The sequence below is a fragment of the Excalfactoria chinensis genome, chromosome 14 (genome assembly GCF_039878825.1).
Source record: "Excalfactoria chinensis isolate bCotChi1 chromosome 14, bCotChi1.hap2, whole genome shotgun sequence".
Classification (NCBI taxonomy): domain Eukaryota; kingdom Metazoa; phylum Chordata; class Aves; order Galliformes; family Phasianidae; genus Excalfactoria; species Excalfactoria chinensis.
In genome coordinates, this window is record NC_092838.1 from 10090767 (window position 1) to 10104631 (window position 13865).

Genomic DNA, 13865 nt, shown 5'->3' on the forward strand with positions numbered 1-13865 from the left:
ATAGGAAATTTCTTTTTCAGGTCAAAGTCTCAAGTGAGAACTGTCATACAAAAGTGGCGTTTTGTTAAAGGAAGGGAGAATTGGTGAGTTTTAGGTCAAATTTTATTAAAACTGGAGAGGTAGCAAAGCAAACTGTGACTAGGAGCCTTTGCACAAGGTTGTGTGGGTGTTGGCTAATGCTCTACGTATAGCTTGTCAGTTTGTTTATACAGAAGTTAAATACTCAGCTTGCACAGTTCTGAAAACAGATGTTGAAAAGAGATGCTAACAGGCCTGCTGCCACCAGAAGAACTCCTCGAGCAGCATGGTGATTGGCTGCACCAGTGTATTGCTGGTGTGTTGTGACAGTCTGGGGGATTCAGATATAGTACTAAGCTGAGGCAAGAGCCAAAGTTGAGCATGCCTTCATAACATGTTGTCTGTCACCTGAAGCAAGGGATGCTTCACTTGATAATGTCAGTTTTGCTATAAGCGCTACTGAGGAAGAGGTGAGAAGCTGTTTAAATTAAAGTAGGCTTGATTCAAGGGTCATAAATCATTTTACACTTTGAATCGCTTCAAGTTCTAAGAGAATCCACTTGTGCAGGATCTTCTCATTGAGAGAAGCCCTATCCTCAAGCAGAACCACCCACAGAAAGCTTTCTAAAATAGTAAAGCAGTTATTATCTGTTCTTAAGTAACTTCTGCTATTGGAGAGAAGTAACAAGAACCAGAAAGGTCATAAATTATGCTTTCAATACAATACAAATGGGAAAGTGTTAGAAAATAACAAGTATTGCATTCTGTGTTACCTATGAGAAGTCTCAAGCAAGGATTACAGCCTTCTGTACAAATGCTCATGTGAAAAGATCAAGATTCATGACATTAATTGTTCCTGGCCTTAGACTGTGACAAAATGCAACAGCTGGATGAGATGCAGTCTGCGTGGAATAGAGAAGTTGGAAAGTAACAAGCAGATCACATATAATAAATAGATAACAAGAAATTAAGATGCCTACCATATGGGAACTGAGACAGACACTGAATATAATTAATAGGGAAAGGCCTGTGCTGCTGACTATTCTAGAACCCTGTCTGGTGAATTCTTGGCACTCTACGGTTCTTCCAACTCTTTTTTCCTCCCCCTGTTAAAGGTCAAAAACTTCAGGCAAAATCACCTCTGAAGTCTGTAAAAACGTACAGTGTGTTCACACACTTCATTAATTCCCCACTGTCTGGATACCAAAAGGTTGAAATTTAGACTTTGTGTGGTCCTACTTTGTACCTTTTAGGTTCTTGGAGGTAGATTAAAAAGCCTGGTAATTGTATGGCACTGTGTAAGCCTGTCTGTAGGAGTTCTTGCTTTTGGCCCTTGGATGCCAGTAAATCTTGACTGTAGTTTTGGTGTGGTTAAGGTAAATGCGAGAAACAGCTTCACAGATACAGCTCCCATGTTGAAAATGCTTCAGTATGATTTGCATCTTGCATGATGGTTTACCATTTTTGTGGTCAAAAAGTTTCTTTTTTACTTGTGTGTTTTATTAAGGGTGAACTTTTGTTTTTACCTCTCACTTCTTGAGCCAATTAGAGAACTGCCTGAGTGTCCCCAAAGATGAGCAGAATAAATGCAGTGCTCATCCTTTCCTGTGTGTGTGGTAGTGGCTATAATTTGATGTCTTACCTTCAGCCATAACAGCAAAACACAAAATCAAGTTCTTAGACTGGAAAAGTCCTTTTGACTCCCAACTCTTGAGACTGAATACCACCTTGCTTCTGGAAAGCTTTAATTTTATTACGCATAAAATAATTAGAAAAAATACTCAGTATGTCTGTCTTTGCAGAATTGTTGTGCTAAGTCCTAATTAGCGGTACTCTAAACCTTGCAGGACTGTATTGAATATAAGGATTTGTTCAGAGCAAGTACAGCTGTAATTAATCTTTGCATTCCCATCAAGAAATGCTGGCACATGCTGTGAGAAACAAGGAAGGAAATTTTCAGTTCAAGCTGTCTGAGCCAGTACCCCACTGCAGCTAAAAAACATGGGAGTAATCTCCTTATTCCTTCCTAGTGTGTGGGAGCGTTCTGGGCAGAGACAGATCCAGACCGGTGAGTTGACTTGAGCCATTGATTTTGCTGTTTAGTTTCCACCTCCCATTTCTAATGGATCTCAATAATTCAGGAGACTGCAGGATTTGCACCAGGAAAGACTATAGAGGTTCCCAGTAATGAGAAACTTACTGCAGAAGTCTGGGCAAGTTAAGTGCATTTTAAGGAGAGCTCTCTGCCTGACTAAGGGTGTCTAACAGCTAACCACTGAAACTTGGTGGAGACTGGAGACAACTCATATTGAACAATGAGAGTACAGGTTAAAGTTGTGGTAGTGCATGAGGACACAATAACTGTTATTCTAGTCACAACAAAATACGCATGTCATGCAGGGGAATCTGTGTTAATAATTGTTCATACTAGAGTCTAAAAACTACAGAATATCCCTTCAGGTGGAAGGGCTTGATCGTCAGATGGGATTCAGTCAGTCGGTCTCAAAGATCTTAGCTGAAATAGAGTTTGTGTTTCCATGACACAGGTTTTCAGTGGTTTTGGTATATTAAAGCCACATGCAGTTCTTCAAGATCCAGTAAGGATCATATAGCTCTGTAAAAGAAAAGTGGGCTCCTGCTGCTTCCTATGTGCTATATTAGTGCTTTTCTGCCCTCACAGCTTGTTTCAGAAGTTTGTTTTGGGAGGGGAGGCTGTACAAAAGAAGAGAATGATTTTCTGTAAGCCCATCGACGTGGCTTGCTGTGCACCAAGAGCGCTGCCAGTTCCAAGGGCAGCCTTCTGCAGCTCTTCTGTATTTTCTCTGTAGTAAGTCTGCTTTCTTTCATATTGGGACTGGACCTTATCCTTTCCATCTGTAATCAGAACAGAGAGTGAGTGACTTCAGTGGCCTTCCGAATTACTCCAAAGTGTTCTTTTGAGAAAATAGTAGCTGAGGTCGAGGCTTGAAATTTTCAAAGGGGCCTCTGAATTTAATAGGATAATGGTTAATGAATACTTTAAAACTTTCTTGAGTTTCCTGGTTTCTAGGTCCTACATGGCTTACAGCTGCAAGTAACAAGCACAGATGTATAAATTAGAGATGCATGAAGAACTAGATCTGTTTTCATGAGCAAGAGTCACTGGTGTATTCCCTGGGTTTTTATACTTAAAAAAAAAAAAAAAAAGAGATACCTGAAGTTGTTCTTAATGCACAGTCAATGTGACAAGTTACATTCAATGAGCCTGTGTTCTTGAAAAAGTAGGATGTGCAAGAAGGCTGAAAAGGAAAATGCAGGTAGGATCATTGCGTAGCAGTAACTTGCTTTGTTGTATCTGTGCCAGCTATCCAAACCCCAATTGTTTGGTTAAAAACTTCTTGTAAAGACTTTCTTTAACCTACTTTTATCTTCCCTCTTCCTACTCCCTCCTTCCCAAACCTGCCATACACTAAAACATTGAGTGTGTAATGCTAAGTTTGAGCTTAGTTTGGGCTGCAGTTCTGTGACAGTAATCATGGTGAGCGATAGGAAATGGTGGTTTAGGGAGTTCTGCCTTGCACTGTGTTCCTGTTTGTGTTGGCATAACTTTATTGGAAGCTGTGCTGTAAATGGAGAGGCTGATGTGAGGCACTGATTGTATGCACAGCTGAGGTGGTGACATGCTGTGGCACTGAGGAAGGAGCAAGCAGCTGGCATCGAACACGAGCACAATTTACCTTAATGTGAGGCTTGCCAGGTTCTGAGGGCAGTGTCTTTCTCAAGACAATTGTTCCTTTCCTTCATAGGTAAGTCTTTCCTCATGCTAAAATAAGACATCTGTACTACAAGGGTGATGTTTTGTTCTCTCAAATGTTTGCTCTCCAAGTTGTCAGTGTATCACAAGTGTTTGTGTAACATTCAAAGTCAAGTCTCTGCTCTACGTGTGCACTGAGCTCAGAGAAGGAGGTAAGCTGAGGGAGGGAGAAACACTGTATTTGACTTATTTTCCAGTGTGCAATGTTGTAGATATTCCTATGTATGTTTGGGTAACTTAGGGATGCATCTGCACAAGGTACTGCTCCAGAAAATCTTTTGAGAGTTCATGCTGCTACAGACTGATCAGCTGTGAGTTGAACATGTGGAAGGAGGAGAAATGTTTTCTTCTCAAAGGAGAAGAGTAAATTTAGTTCAGTACTCTTCTTTTTCTGAACCTGTGCTAGCTGGGAAACCTTTCTGTTACAAAGCCAGAAGGCATGATCTCTTCTCACTAGTTTGCAGCTAAACTTAAAGCAGCTCTGTGGAGTGGGCATAACTTGCTATATTATTGACTTAGTATTTGGGGGAGGGGAAAAACTTCTTGGAAACATCATGCAAGATTTTCTGTTTGAGAAAGTGGAAAACATGTTGCTCTGAGAAGTAATTTATTGACACCTTTCAAATGTCTCCTCTGTATACAACACAGATTCCTGCAGTTCAGACTGTGGCAGACTTGTGCTTCACTTGGCCTTACTCCTGAACAAACTGTTGGTGTTTGTCCTTAGAAGGTCTGCTTCATTACCCCACCCCCAAAGCCTCTTAATTTGACTTGCTTTCCATGATATGCACTTAATTCTACTTTGGGAAAACTCAGTAAAATCTCAAACTGGAAAAAAATGGTTGTTTATTGATGGAACTCTTTCTCCTGTTTAATTCTCTCCAAATTCTGTGTATTTAAGACTTTGATCAGTCTAGTTTCACTCTGGTCAGATTATAGCACCGAGTTAATGATGTTAGAGGTGTATTTATTGGGCAGGAGGCAAGAGAAGAGCCCATTATGTCCTCTTTTTCAGTTGTCCTTCTTCTGATGCAGCATATGCATTCTAGGCTGCGAGGAGCTCAGATGGCTGTACACATGGCTGGGCAGCTTCCCTTCGTTGCAGCTCAGGAGAATGTGACCAGAGCATTAATTGGGTGTTTTTTCAGTGGGCCAGTTTGCTCAGCAGCTTGTAGAAGATTGTTAAACCTGCTTCAGTTTGCACTGTGGCTTGATTAATTTACACATGTAAATCAGGCCTTAAGGATGGAATGCAAGTCACTTATTTCAATTATTAGTAATTTACTTGAGATTTGTTTTAATATGTTTAAAGCACTCGATTCTTATAAAGCAAATTCATTTATATGTTTCAAGGTATATAAGAATAAAGCTTTCTATTTGATACAAGTCTATGATATTATGAAGGAAAAAAGCCCTGCAGTGATTTCTAATAACCCTGAGCTTCTTGATAGTTTGGTTAAGGGATGTCAAAGGGCTCAGATATAGATGCACAAGAAAATTAGATTTGTCAATTCAAACAGTTGTTGTTTATGCAGCTACCAATCCCACCTCACCTTGTGAGTCTTCACTCAAGGTTATTTGATCCTTTAGTGTACCAGTGCCTGAAGAGCTTTATGTTTCAGCTAAGTCCATTCCATCTTGGGCTTCGTACATGAAATTCATGTGAGCTTGTACAGTAGAATGAAGTGAAAAATGCGGGAAAAATGATCCTGAGCATTTTGAAAGATAACAAGTTTCATAATTAAACTTAAGTTACTTGAAGCTCTCTTGGTAAAATATCAATAGTACTGCAATTTAAGCGTGTGTTTGGAGGAAAATCCTCTTCTTCCACCATAAAATTCATAAGTTAAGGGAGAAATATTTTTAATGATGGCATATCATGACTGGATGTAAATAAATAAATAGTGCTTTGAGGTGGTTGCTGTAAGTTGCATCACTCAGAAAACCCAAGTAGATTGCAGATGGAAACTGAGGTCTACTTCAGATCTTCAGAGGCTGATTTACTGCTCATCATCTCTTGGAATCAATACCAGGTGTTGCAGCTGGTGCTGGAGCAGGAGATACGGGGCTGTAAGGTGGGTCATCATTTGCTGAGTGAAACACTCTCAGGCCCAAAGTACAGCTGTGAACTGATGAAATAGATGTGCTTTGCAAATGACACAAGGTATTCTGACCATTAGTGATCTAAGAGCCTAACAGGTATGTTTAAAGTTCAGACTTGACACAAAGCAATATCAGTCTCAGTGTGAGTGGGTGAAGTTTGAGACCGAGTAGCTTCTCAGTATTGAGAGCATGCCAGTATACAAATGAAATTTCACTGATCTGAGGAGCCTCTGGGAAAGCAAGCAGGCAAAAAGGGTGAATTTTCTAGTTCTGTGTTGGTCAGTGTCTTAGAATTAACAAGTACCAAGTTGTCATTGAAAAAGAAGAGGCTGTTATGATTTTAATCTGCACTGCATCTACATTTTAGTTGGATGCATATGGACAAAATGAGAAAATCTTTATAAAGTTTTTTCAAATAACTGTGGGATAAATGACTCTTTCCAGTCCTTTTAATTATCTTAAAAACAAACATGGGTGGGAAGGGGGGGGGAAGCATTAAAACACGTCTGAGCTGATTTTTATGCAGCAGATGGAACATTAGGGCACCTTGGAACACATGCTTTGCTGTAGAAGTAGAGTAGGAAGTCTCATTCTGTGAGATACTTGAGGTTATTCCTGTTGTAAATGCATTCAAGTTGCTTAACATTCCAGCTGGCTGCCTGCCATGGAAAAGTCCAAGCTCTACATTCTCTCATGACTGGTGCTAGCTGTTTTTTCAGCCCACAAGATCTAAGATACTCTTTTCCCATCCCTTTATCAGATAAGATTTGAAAGGGAAACTCACTGGTAAACTGATTTCGTCTTGATCAGATAGCCAGCGCTGCTGACTAGATTCATCCATAAGGTAATATTTTTTTGTCGGTGTCTTTTCTAGTTCTGCAGATGTCTTCTGTAAACAAAATAAGTTTCAGGTTTGCATACTGCTGCTGGAAACAAAGCTCGGGACTAGGACAGCCCAATGGGGTTGTGCATTATTCTTGATGGCTTGTAGAAACACCCAGTTGCTTTAAGATCTTCATTCATTGGAAATGCACTTTTTTTCTTTCTGCCTGGCTGCTGTCCACTGAGAATAAATGGGATCATTTTCCAGTCATTGACCAGGAACTTGGATCCATCTATTCAGTTACAGCTTAGGACTTTCTTTTAACCGTGGCAGGCTTGCTGCTTTCAGTCGCCTTCCCTTATGCATTTGGGCTGCCTGTGCTTGGAATGAGAAGTGGAGCTGGCATGTGTTAGTTCAACTCCATCAAGAACCTCCGGTGTCTGAGATGAAAGGGTTCTTGCAGCAACTCCACACAATGCATTCTCTTAGTTGGCAGGGAAACAGGAAGGAATCCTTTCATGGATGCTTAGGACTAGATCTGCCGTCCACTGGTGCCAAGAGGAATATGTGAGCTGGGTGCACTGATGTTGGCTACAGCCATCAGGCTGCTGTTCTTTAACCATGACTGTGTTTCTTCAACCTGTGAACTAGGTGTGTATCTCCTTGCATCTGCTCCCGGGATCTTTCTAGTTACTATTCATTGAGGGCTAGGAAGTGCTAAATCATGTGCTAGTCTGGCTGAGGCTTTCATTAGAATTAAAAGTAATTATAATAAAAGCAGGGATTTAATTCTTCTACGTCGCTCTTCGCAACTTTGTTTTGTGTGTTTTCTTTTCTATTTGCACCTGCTTTTGGTTCACAGATCTACACTGACGGGAAAAGTTATAGGGACAGTAAGAAGAGGTACAATTGGAACAACAGGGATCTGTGCTAATGTCTCTCAAAGCTTAGGCTGGAGAATGAGCCTGCCTTAGTCTGAGAGTAAATTCCTTTCCTCCTAGAGGTATTTACTGGTGTGCATATTTGAGACAAATGGACAGAATTGCTAACATACTGTTGAGTAATCTATCTCCTCTACATCCTGTTGGTGAAGAAACACCTAGAATTTTGGGGAAAAAATGTCAGATGTTTTTTTCCCTGCACGGCTTCCAGAAAGAGGTGATGTATTTATTTAATTGCTGTAAAAAGCTGAACTGTGTGGGAGTTGCCCTTCACCACAAGAGCTCTGCTCCCGTTGAGTGTCTCTATAGCTTCACTCGGTTGTGGGACCTTCAATTCCTGTTGCTGTTAAGGGAGATCAGACTAGCCCAGACTTCTGGGAAAAATGAAATAAATATTTGATCCCATATTTTTTCATATGCTGCAAAGCATACAGTTCAGCCAACGTGTCACGTATCAAAGCCGGATGAGTTTATAGAAAGCCATCCTGACTTGGACAGACAAGCAGATTTTTGCATTGCCTGTTTGTACTGAGCTGACAAATAGTGAATTTTTAAAATATTTTTAGTCTTCTAACATGTGATCCTCACATTGTATGACCACGCAGCAGAAAGAGGAGGTAGTTTTTAGAAGCAAACAGTACATTTTGTAGCTGGTATGTTTGCAGGGTACAGATAGCGGCGACTTGGATAAGCTCTGGAGTTGCTGGATGGGAGCCAGCGGCTCAGGCTGTTGTTAAGGAGGAAGTTACAGGAACCTGGTAGTTACAGTTCTGTATGGCTTAAATAATGAGAAATGGTTAAGCCTCAGTCTTGGAATTGGTGATTGAAAAATTAATGTTTGTCTTGTGTCAGTAAGGGTGAGTGCCCAGACAGGATGTAGATAATATCTGCAGAAGAGAATTACAGCGTAGAACAGGCATTAACATTTCAGCGTTTTGGGACAATTTGGGTTACTTCAGGATCCTTCCGAGAGGATTCTGAGCAAGCACAGGCCTGCTTGTCTCTTGAGGAAAATAATGCTTTAGAATTCTTCAGCTGCTGTAGAGAAGGGTTCTCACTTGAGGCTGTGCTGACTCTGTGCCCTTTAATAGCGAGGCTGAACAGAAGTACAGATTTAGGAGTGATGTGCTGAAAGAGCGTGCAGGTTCTTCTTTCATGAGCAGGGTTGTTTATTTACAGTTACCCCTCACGAGGGCTTTAAACCTGGTTCTTCAGGGCTTGTAAAGAGCTGCTCTTTCTCTCGGACCAAACCAGAGTGTGGAAAGTGGAGATGTCTGCACGCTCGCTTGCAGAGGTTACATGGATTATGACACCGGGTGTTGTGGCCAGCTGATCTCTCTTAAGAAGGCATTTTCTACATCTCTTTGATGGTGAGATTTTGTTCTCTCATCTCAGTGTATGACAAAGTAGCAGATCTAACAGTCTCCAGCATCTTCAGATGCTGCTCTCCTGGTTGCTTTATTCTACTTCAGTGTTATCAGCCTTGTTCTTCCCTTGGGCCTCTGCTTTGGTTATATAGCACTTAAAAGACGTCTGGAGTTGTAACGTTCAAACCTTTTAGAGTCAACAGGCAATCAAAATCCCAGAAAAAATGTAGAAAAATGAGATTTCTGTATTTATCTGAAAAACACGGGTGTTAATTGCCAATTACCTTTGTCTTTTCTGTTAATATGTGCCTTTGGCAGTTACAGTGGAATAATACATCATATAAGGACCAACTTTAGATGAGATTTATGTACTAATGCTTCTAGCCCATCCTAATCATAGCATCATGGAATATCCCAAATGTGGGGGAACCCCACGAGGATCATTGAGTTCAACAGACTCCACGTAGGACAACCCGAGAGTCAAAGCATACAGTTGTGCATTTAAGATCTCAGAGGTTAAGGACTGGAGATTTCCAGACTTGCTTCTGTGCTCTCCTGGATTTCCTCTGCTCAGCCTCATGCTGAACATTTTGCAACCTCTGCGTTCAGGGTGCAGTGCAAACGCCACAGCCCTCGTAGTCTTATTGTTGTTACTTCCACTGTGCAGAGTCAGATGCAGTTTGTGGTTGTTTCTTATGGTGTCTGGTTCTCTGCGCTTCACTGTGTTTGTGGGAATCTTGTTCAGATCTGTATTTTATGTTCCTTGAAGTATAAAGTTTCCTTCCTGTGTGGTTTAATTCATCATCTGAAACAAGCGAAGGCTGACAGGTCTACCTTAAATTGTCCACTCTAAATTTAGCTGCTAAGGACAGAATGGTCAGGAAGGGCTAAATTAATATTATGTCAAAAAGGCCTTGGGACGAGGAAAGGAAAAAAGCCAATTTGGAACAGAGAATTTGCTTTCAACTCTTTTGGAACTGGAAGGAACTGCTTTTTGGAAGGAGAAGTTTGAAAGGAGCGTGTATTTTAGGGAGCTGCACAATAGGACGTTTCATTATCGTCTGTGATCTAACCAAGTGCCACTTTGGATAACTGGCTGAAGGCTCGTGACATACTGATCAATTCTGACCCTGCAGAACATTTCTTATTACTGAGCTTCTATGGGTATTTGAAAGCAGTCTCCATATAATCTGTTGTGTGTTTTGTTTCCATGAATTGAAAACTACTTGGGAATGCTGCCCAAGTATTTTTTACTTGCTTTATGCAATGTTGAGTGGCAAAGGAAGTGACGCCAAGTTTGTTCTAATATTTCACTGGAGAGATTTTTTGTGCGTTATGAATCTAGCCTGAAGGTGCAGAGATGTCGAATTCAATTTGTTATTTTGATGGTAATACTTTGGAGCTAATATTAAGATTACATTCGTACAATACAAAATGTATAGAATTAGATGGAGTAGGTGTGTCATCTGGATTTTGCAACTTTTGTTTCTTGAGAATTTTGCCTGCTACACTCGCAGAAATCTGGGATATAAAAGAAGAGCTTTAGAGCACTATTTCAGGATGCAAGTGTGTGTTTACATTTTTCTCCCTTTTCTGCTCTACTAGTTACTTCTTCAGCAGACGGCACTATTTCCTATGGCTTGACCAAACCGTATACCAAAGATAGGGCAATTAGAAGAAAATAATAATTGAAAATAGAAACCAGTTGTGATATTGCACTGTAGAACTCATAGACTCGTTTTAGGCCTTGTGTTTGTGTATCTCGATTCCCCGTTCCCAGATGTGCAGTGACTCATCCTGCTGAACAATGGGAACAGCATCTCTTACCCCTTCACTTGGTCCCACTTGGCAGAGCTGTTACTCAGAGGATATGTGTTGCAGAGGGAGAAGAGATTAGCAATGGGAGAATGAATCATCTGAGCTCCTGTGGTAACTCTTATGCAGAGAGCAAGAAGTTAAGGAAGGCTCGTGTTCGTGTTCTGTGCTGTGCTCTTGTGTACTAAAAAGGAGCATCTGAATTACATGGAATTCATAACTTGGAGGACATTCTTGCCTCCCCCACAGGCAGTACTGTGTATAGATGGAAGGCAGCATTTTGATTTTGGGAGTAGAAAACCTGCTTTGTCCTATTCTTAAACTATTTGTGTTTGCTTTATATCCAGACACTTGTTAAGTAGGTTTATGGTATTCCTGCAAGCATGCAGGTGTTCTCTGCATAAATAATAAATCATTGATGCAGTTCAAAGTTGCATTCAAGTACGGCTTGATATGAAACTCCATAACTTGTAGATCTGATTAATACTGCATTCTGTTTCATCTGGAAAACAAGGGAAAAATTAAAGCTAAATGAATATTCAGTTAATACAACTGCTGCAGTTAAAAACATGAATACAAAGCAGTCCTAACACAGGGGTTTCCTTATTTTTCCCATTTAAATAAGCTCCATGTTATTCTTCAAGTCTATTGCTATGTGCTGCCTGCTTGGTGAACCAGAATGTGCCCCCCCCCCCCCTCTTCAGAAGCAAGCAGCGTTTCTATGAATCAGACTAAAATGTACAGCAAGGTTACACAATAAGCCTTAGGAGCAGGAACTGCATCCATGCTGCTGTGTTCTCACGTTACAGCTTTAATCAGGGAATGATCTTCAAAAGTAGGGAGTTCTCAGCATCTGCGTGTGTGTTTTGCTTTCTCCTCCTTCAGGTTTGTGTGCTTTAATGTTTTGAGCTATTCTTAGCTCTGAACCCTCCGGAGCTGGAGGGGGTTTTTGTTGTTTTGACTGATAACAGATATTTTGACTGAAGTAGTGAGTATCTCTGGATTCTGTGCTAGCAGAGCAGGCATCTTCAGATCTGTCAGTCCACTCATATGTTGATGGCACCTGTTCCAACAATCTGACTTGGGCTATCCAAATATTTTGCAATTACTGCTCCAAAATTTCCAGAATTAATTATTTGGCATAATTACACCACGATGAAGGGCTTTACAGGAAACCAGGAAAGTCCAGTTTCCTTAAATCCCTGAAGAAGTGAACATAATTATCTCCATAACTGGATGATTTTCAGACCTTATTATAAAAGTGCAGAATGCTAAACTGAAGCAGGGAGGCACAAGCCCTAGGTCAGGTAAAAGCCATCAATCAGGTGAACTTGCTCATGTATCCCAGCAGTGTACGTGCATACAGCTGTTTCCTGTTTGCAGCGTGGGAGGCTATAGGAACAGGGCAAGGACTCTGAGCAGCTGCATAGACAAAAGGAACAAATTGCATTGCAGACAGTCCGTTTGCCATCTTGTACATTTAAAAGTGTTGTGTAGGACAGAACACAATAGAGAAGGTGGGGTTATTTTCTTCTGTGGGCTTATTGTTGTTGTTTTTTTTTTTCCCCTTGGTGACCTTTTCCTTTTGGGCTCTCCCCTCTCCTAAGTAAGGCTAATAACACAGGAAGACCTTTTTTCTTATTCATCTGGTTTGTGATAGCTCTTCTGATCCCAAATAGTGCCAAAAAATACAGGAAATTACTTTCACCTTATGAAAATTCATGCTTGTAAGGAAGCTCTTAGAGCAATTGTTCTGTAGAAACTTCCCCCCACCCCTGAAAATGATCTTTTTTTTTCTGCTAGTGATATTCTGCAAGTCTTCTGTGATAAATGGAAGCTAAATATACATTTTGTCTTTTATGAACAGAGAACTCCAGTTTTAACTGTTAAGAAATAGTAAGTTACAAGCTCCTTTTTGTCTGTTCCTGATGCTGAAAGTATGTACTTACGCAGTACACTCAATCCTCTCATCCCCATTCTGATTCTTCAGAATAAACTGTTGTGTTGGCATCTATTGCAAGCTGTTCTGGAGCAGAATAATTTTATTCCACTGTCTCAGGCCTATGGTATGGGGAGGAATGTTGGGTTTAAGGTTTTATATTGCTGTTGGAATCTGTGAGATAATATTTTGAGAACGTCCTCCTAAATTAGTAACTTGGTAAGGGCAGCTACTGTCAGTTCAGCCCATGCAAAGTGCACTCGATTTGAGTGTAACATACGGGAAAGCAGTCTGAAAAAACAGATATATTTTAAAATACTGCTCATATTATTCTCAATATAACTGCAAAGAGGGATTTTGCACAAATTCATTATTAAAACCCCTAAGCTTAAAAGGGCAACTACATGTGGAAGAGAAATTCTTTCAGAATGCTCCTTTTCTTTTATATTTTGACAAGCAAGTCTGGGTTAAGCTGTTACAAACAGTGGGTGACCTTCCTATTTCTCTTTTCTAAAGATGTGCCAACCACTCTAGGATATGCTTTTGTTCACTGCTGCAGATTTTAAGCAAAATATGCTATTTTTTAATGAAGGTGTTCATCTTCACTCCCACCTAGTGTCAGTTAACTGCATTCATTGTACAAGGGATAAAAAGCCTAATTCTTTACTCCGAAGCAAAGAACTGCCTTCAATAACGCTTCCTTTTCATTATAAAAACTTACCTGGAACATTTCATTCAGATTTCTACTCAGTTTTAATTTTTCTATGAGTAACAAAGCACTGTTAAGAAAAATGCTATTTTACCTACACACATCGGTAGCACATTATAGCAGCTCCACTTAAATCAGAAGTTTATGTGTACTAAACCATGTGCTATTTCTATTGCTGCAGCTCCTTAAGCACAACGAGGCGTAGTCCAGACTTCCATTTGTGATTTCCCATCTCTCTCCTTCTTCACAGGGTGAATCAGTGAAATATTTCCTGGATAACCTGGATCGGATCGGTCAGCTGGTAAGAATTCACTTTCTGAACAGAAAGCTTGAATGTGCTACAGTTTATGTCTTAAC

The 13865-nt window shown here is 40.4% G+C and overlaps 1 protein-coding gene across 1 annotated transcript in view; it reads left to right on the top strand.

The window, feature by feature from the left end:
- GNA12 (G protein subunit alpha 12) overlaps positions 1-13865 on the top strand; it is a 38542-nt gene that overhangs the window by 16870 nt on the left and 7807 nt on the right. The window contains exon 3 of the mRNA XM_072348944.1: positions 13759-13809. Coding sequence (XP_072205045.1) covers positions 13759-13809 — 51 coding nt within the window. The remainder of the gene's footprint in view (positions 1-13758; positions 13810-13865) is intronic.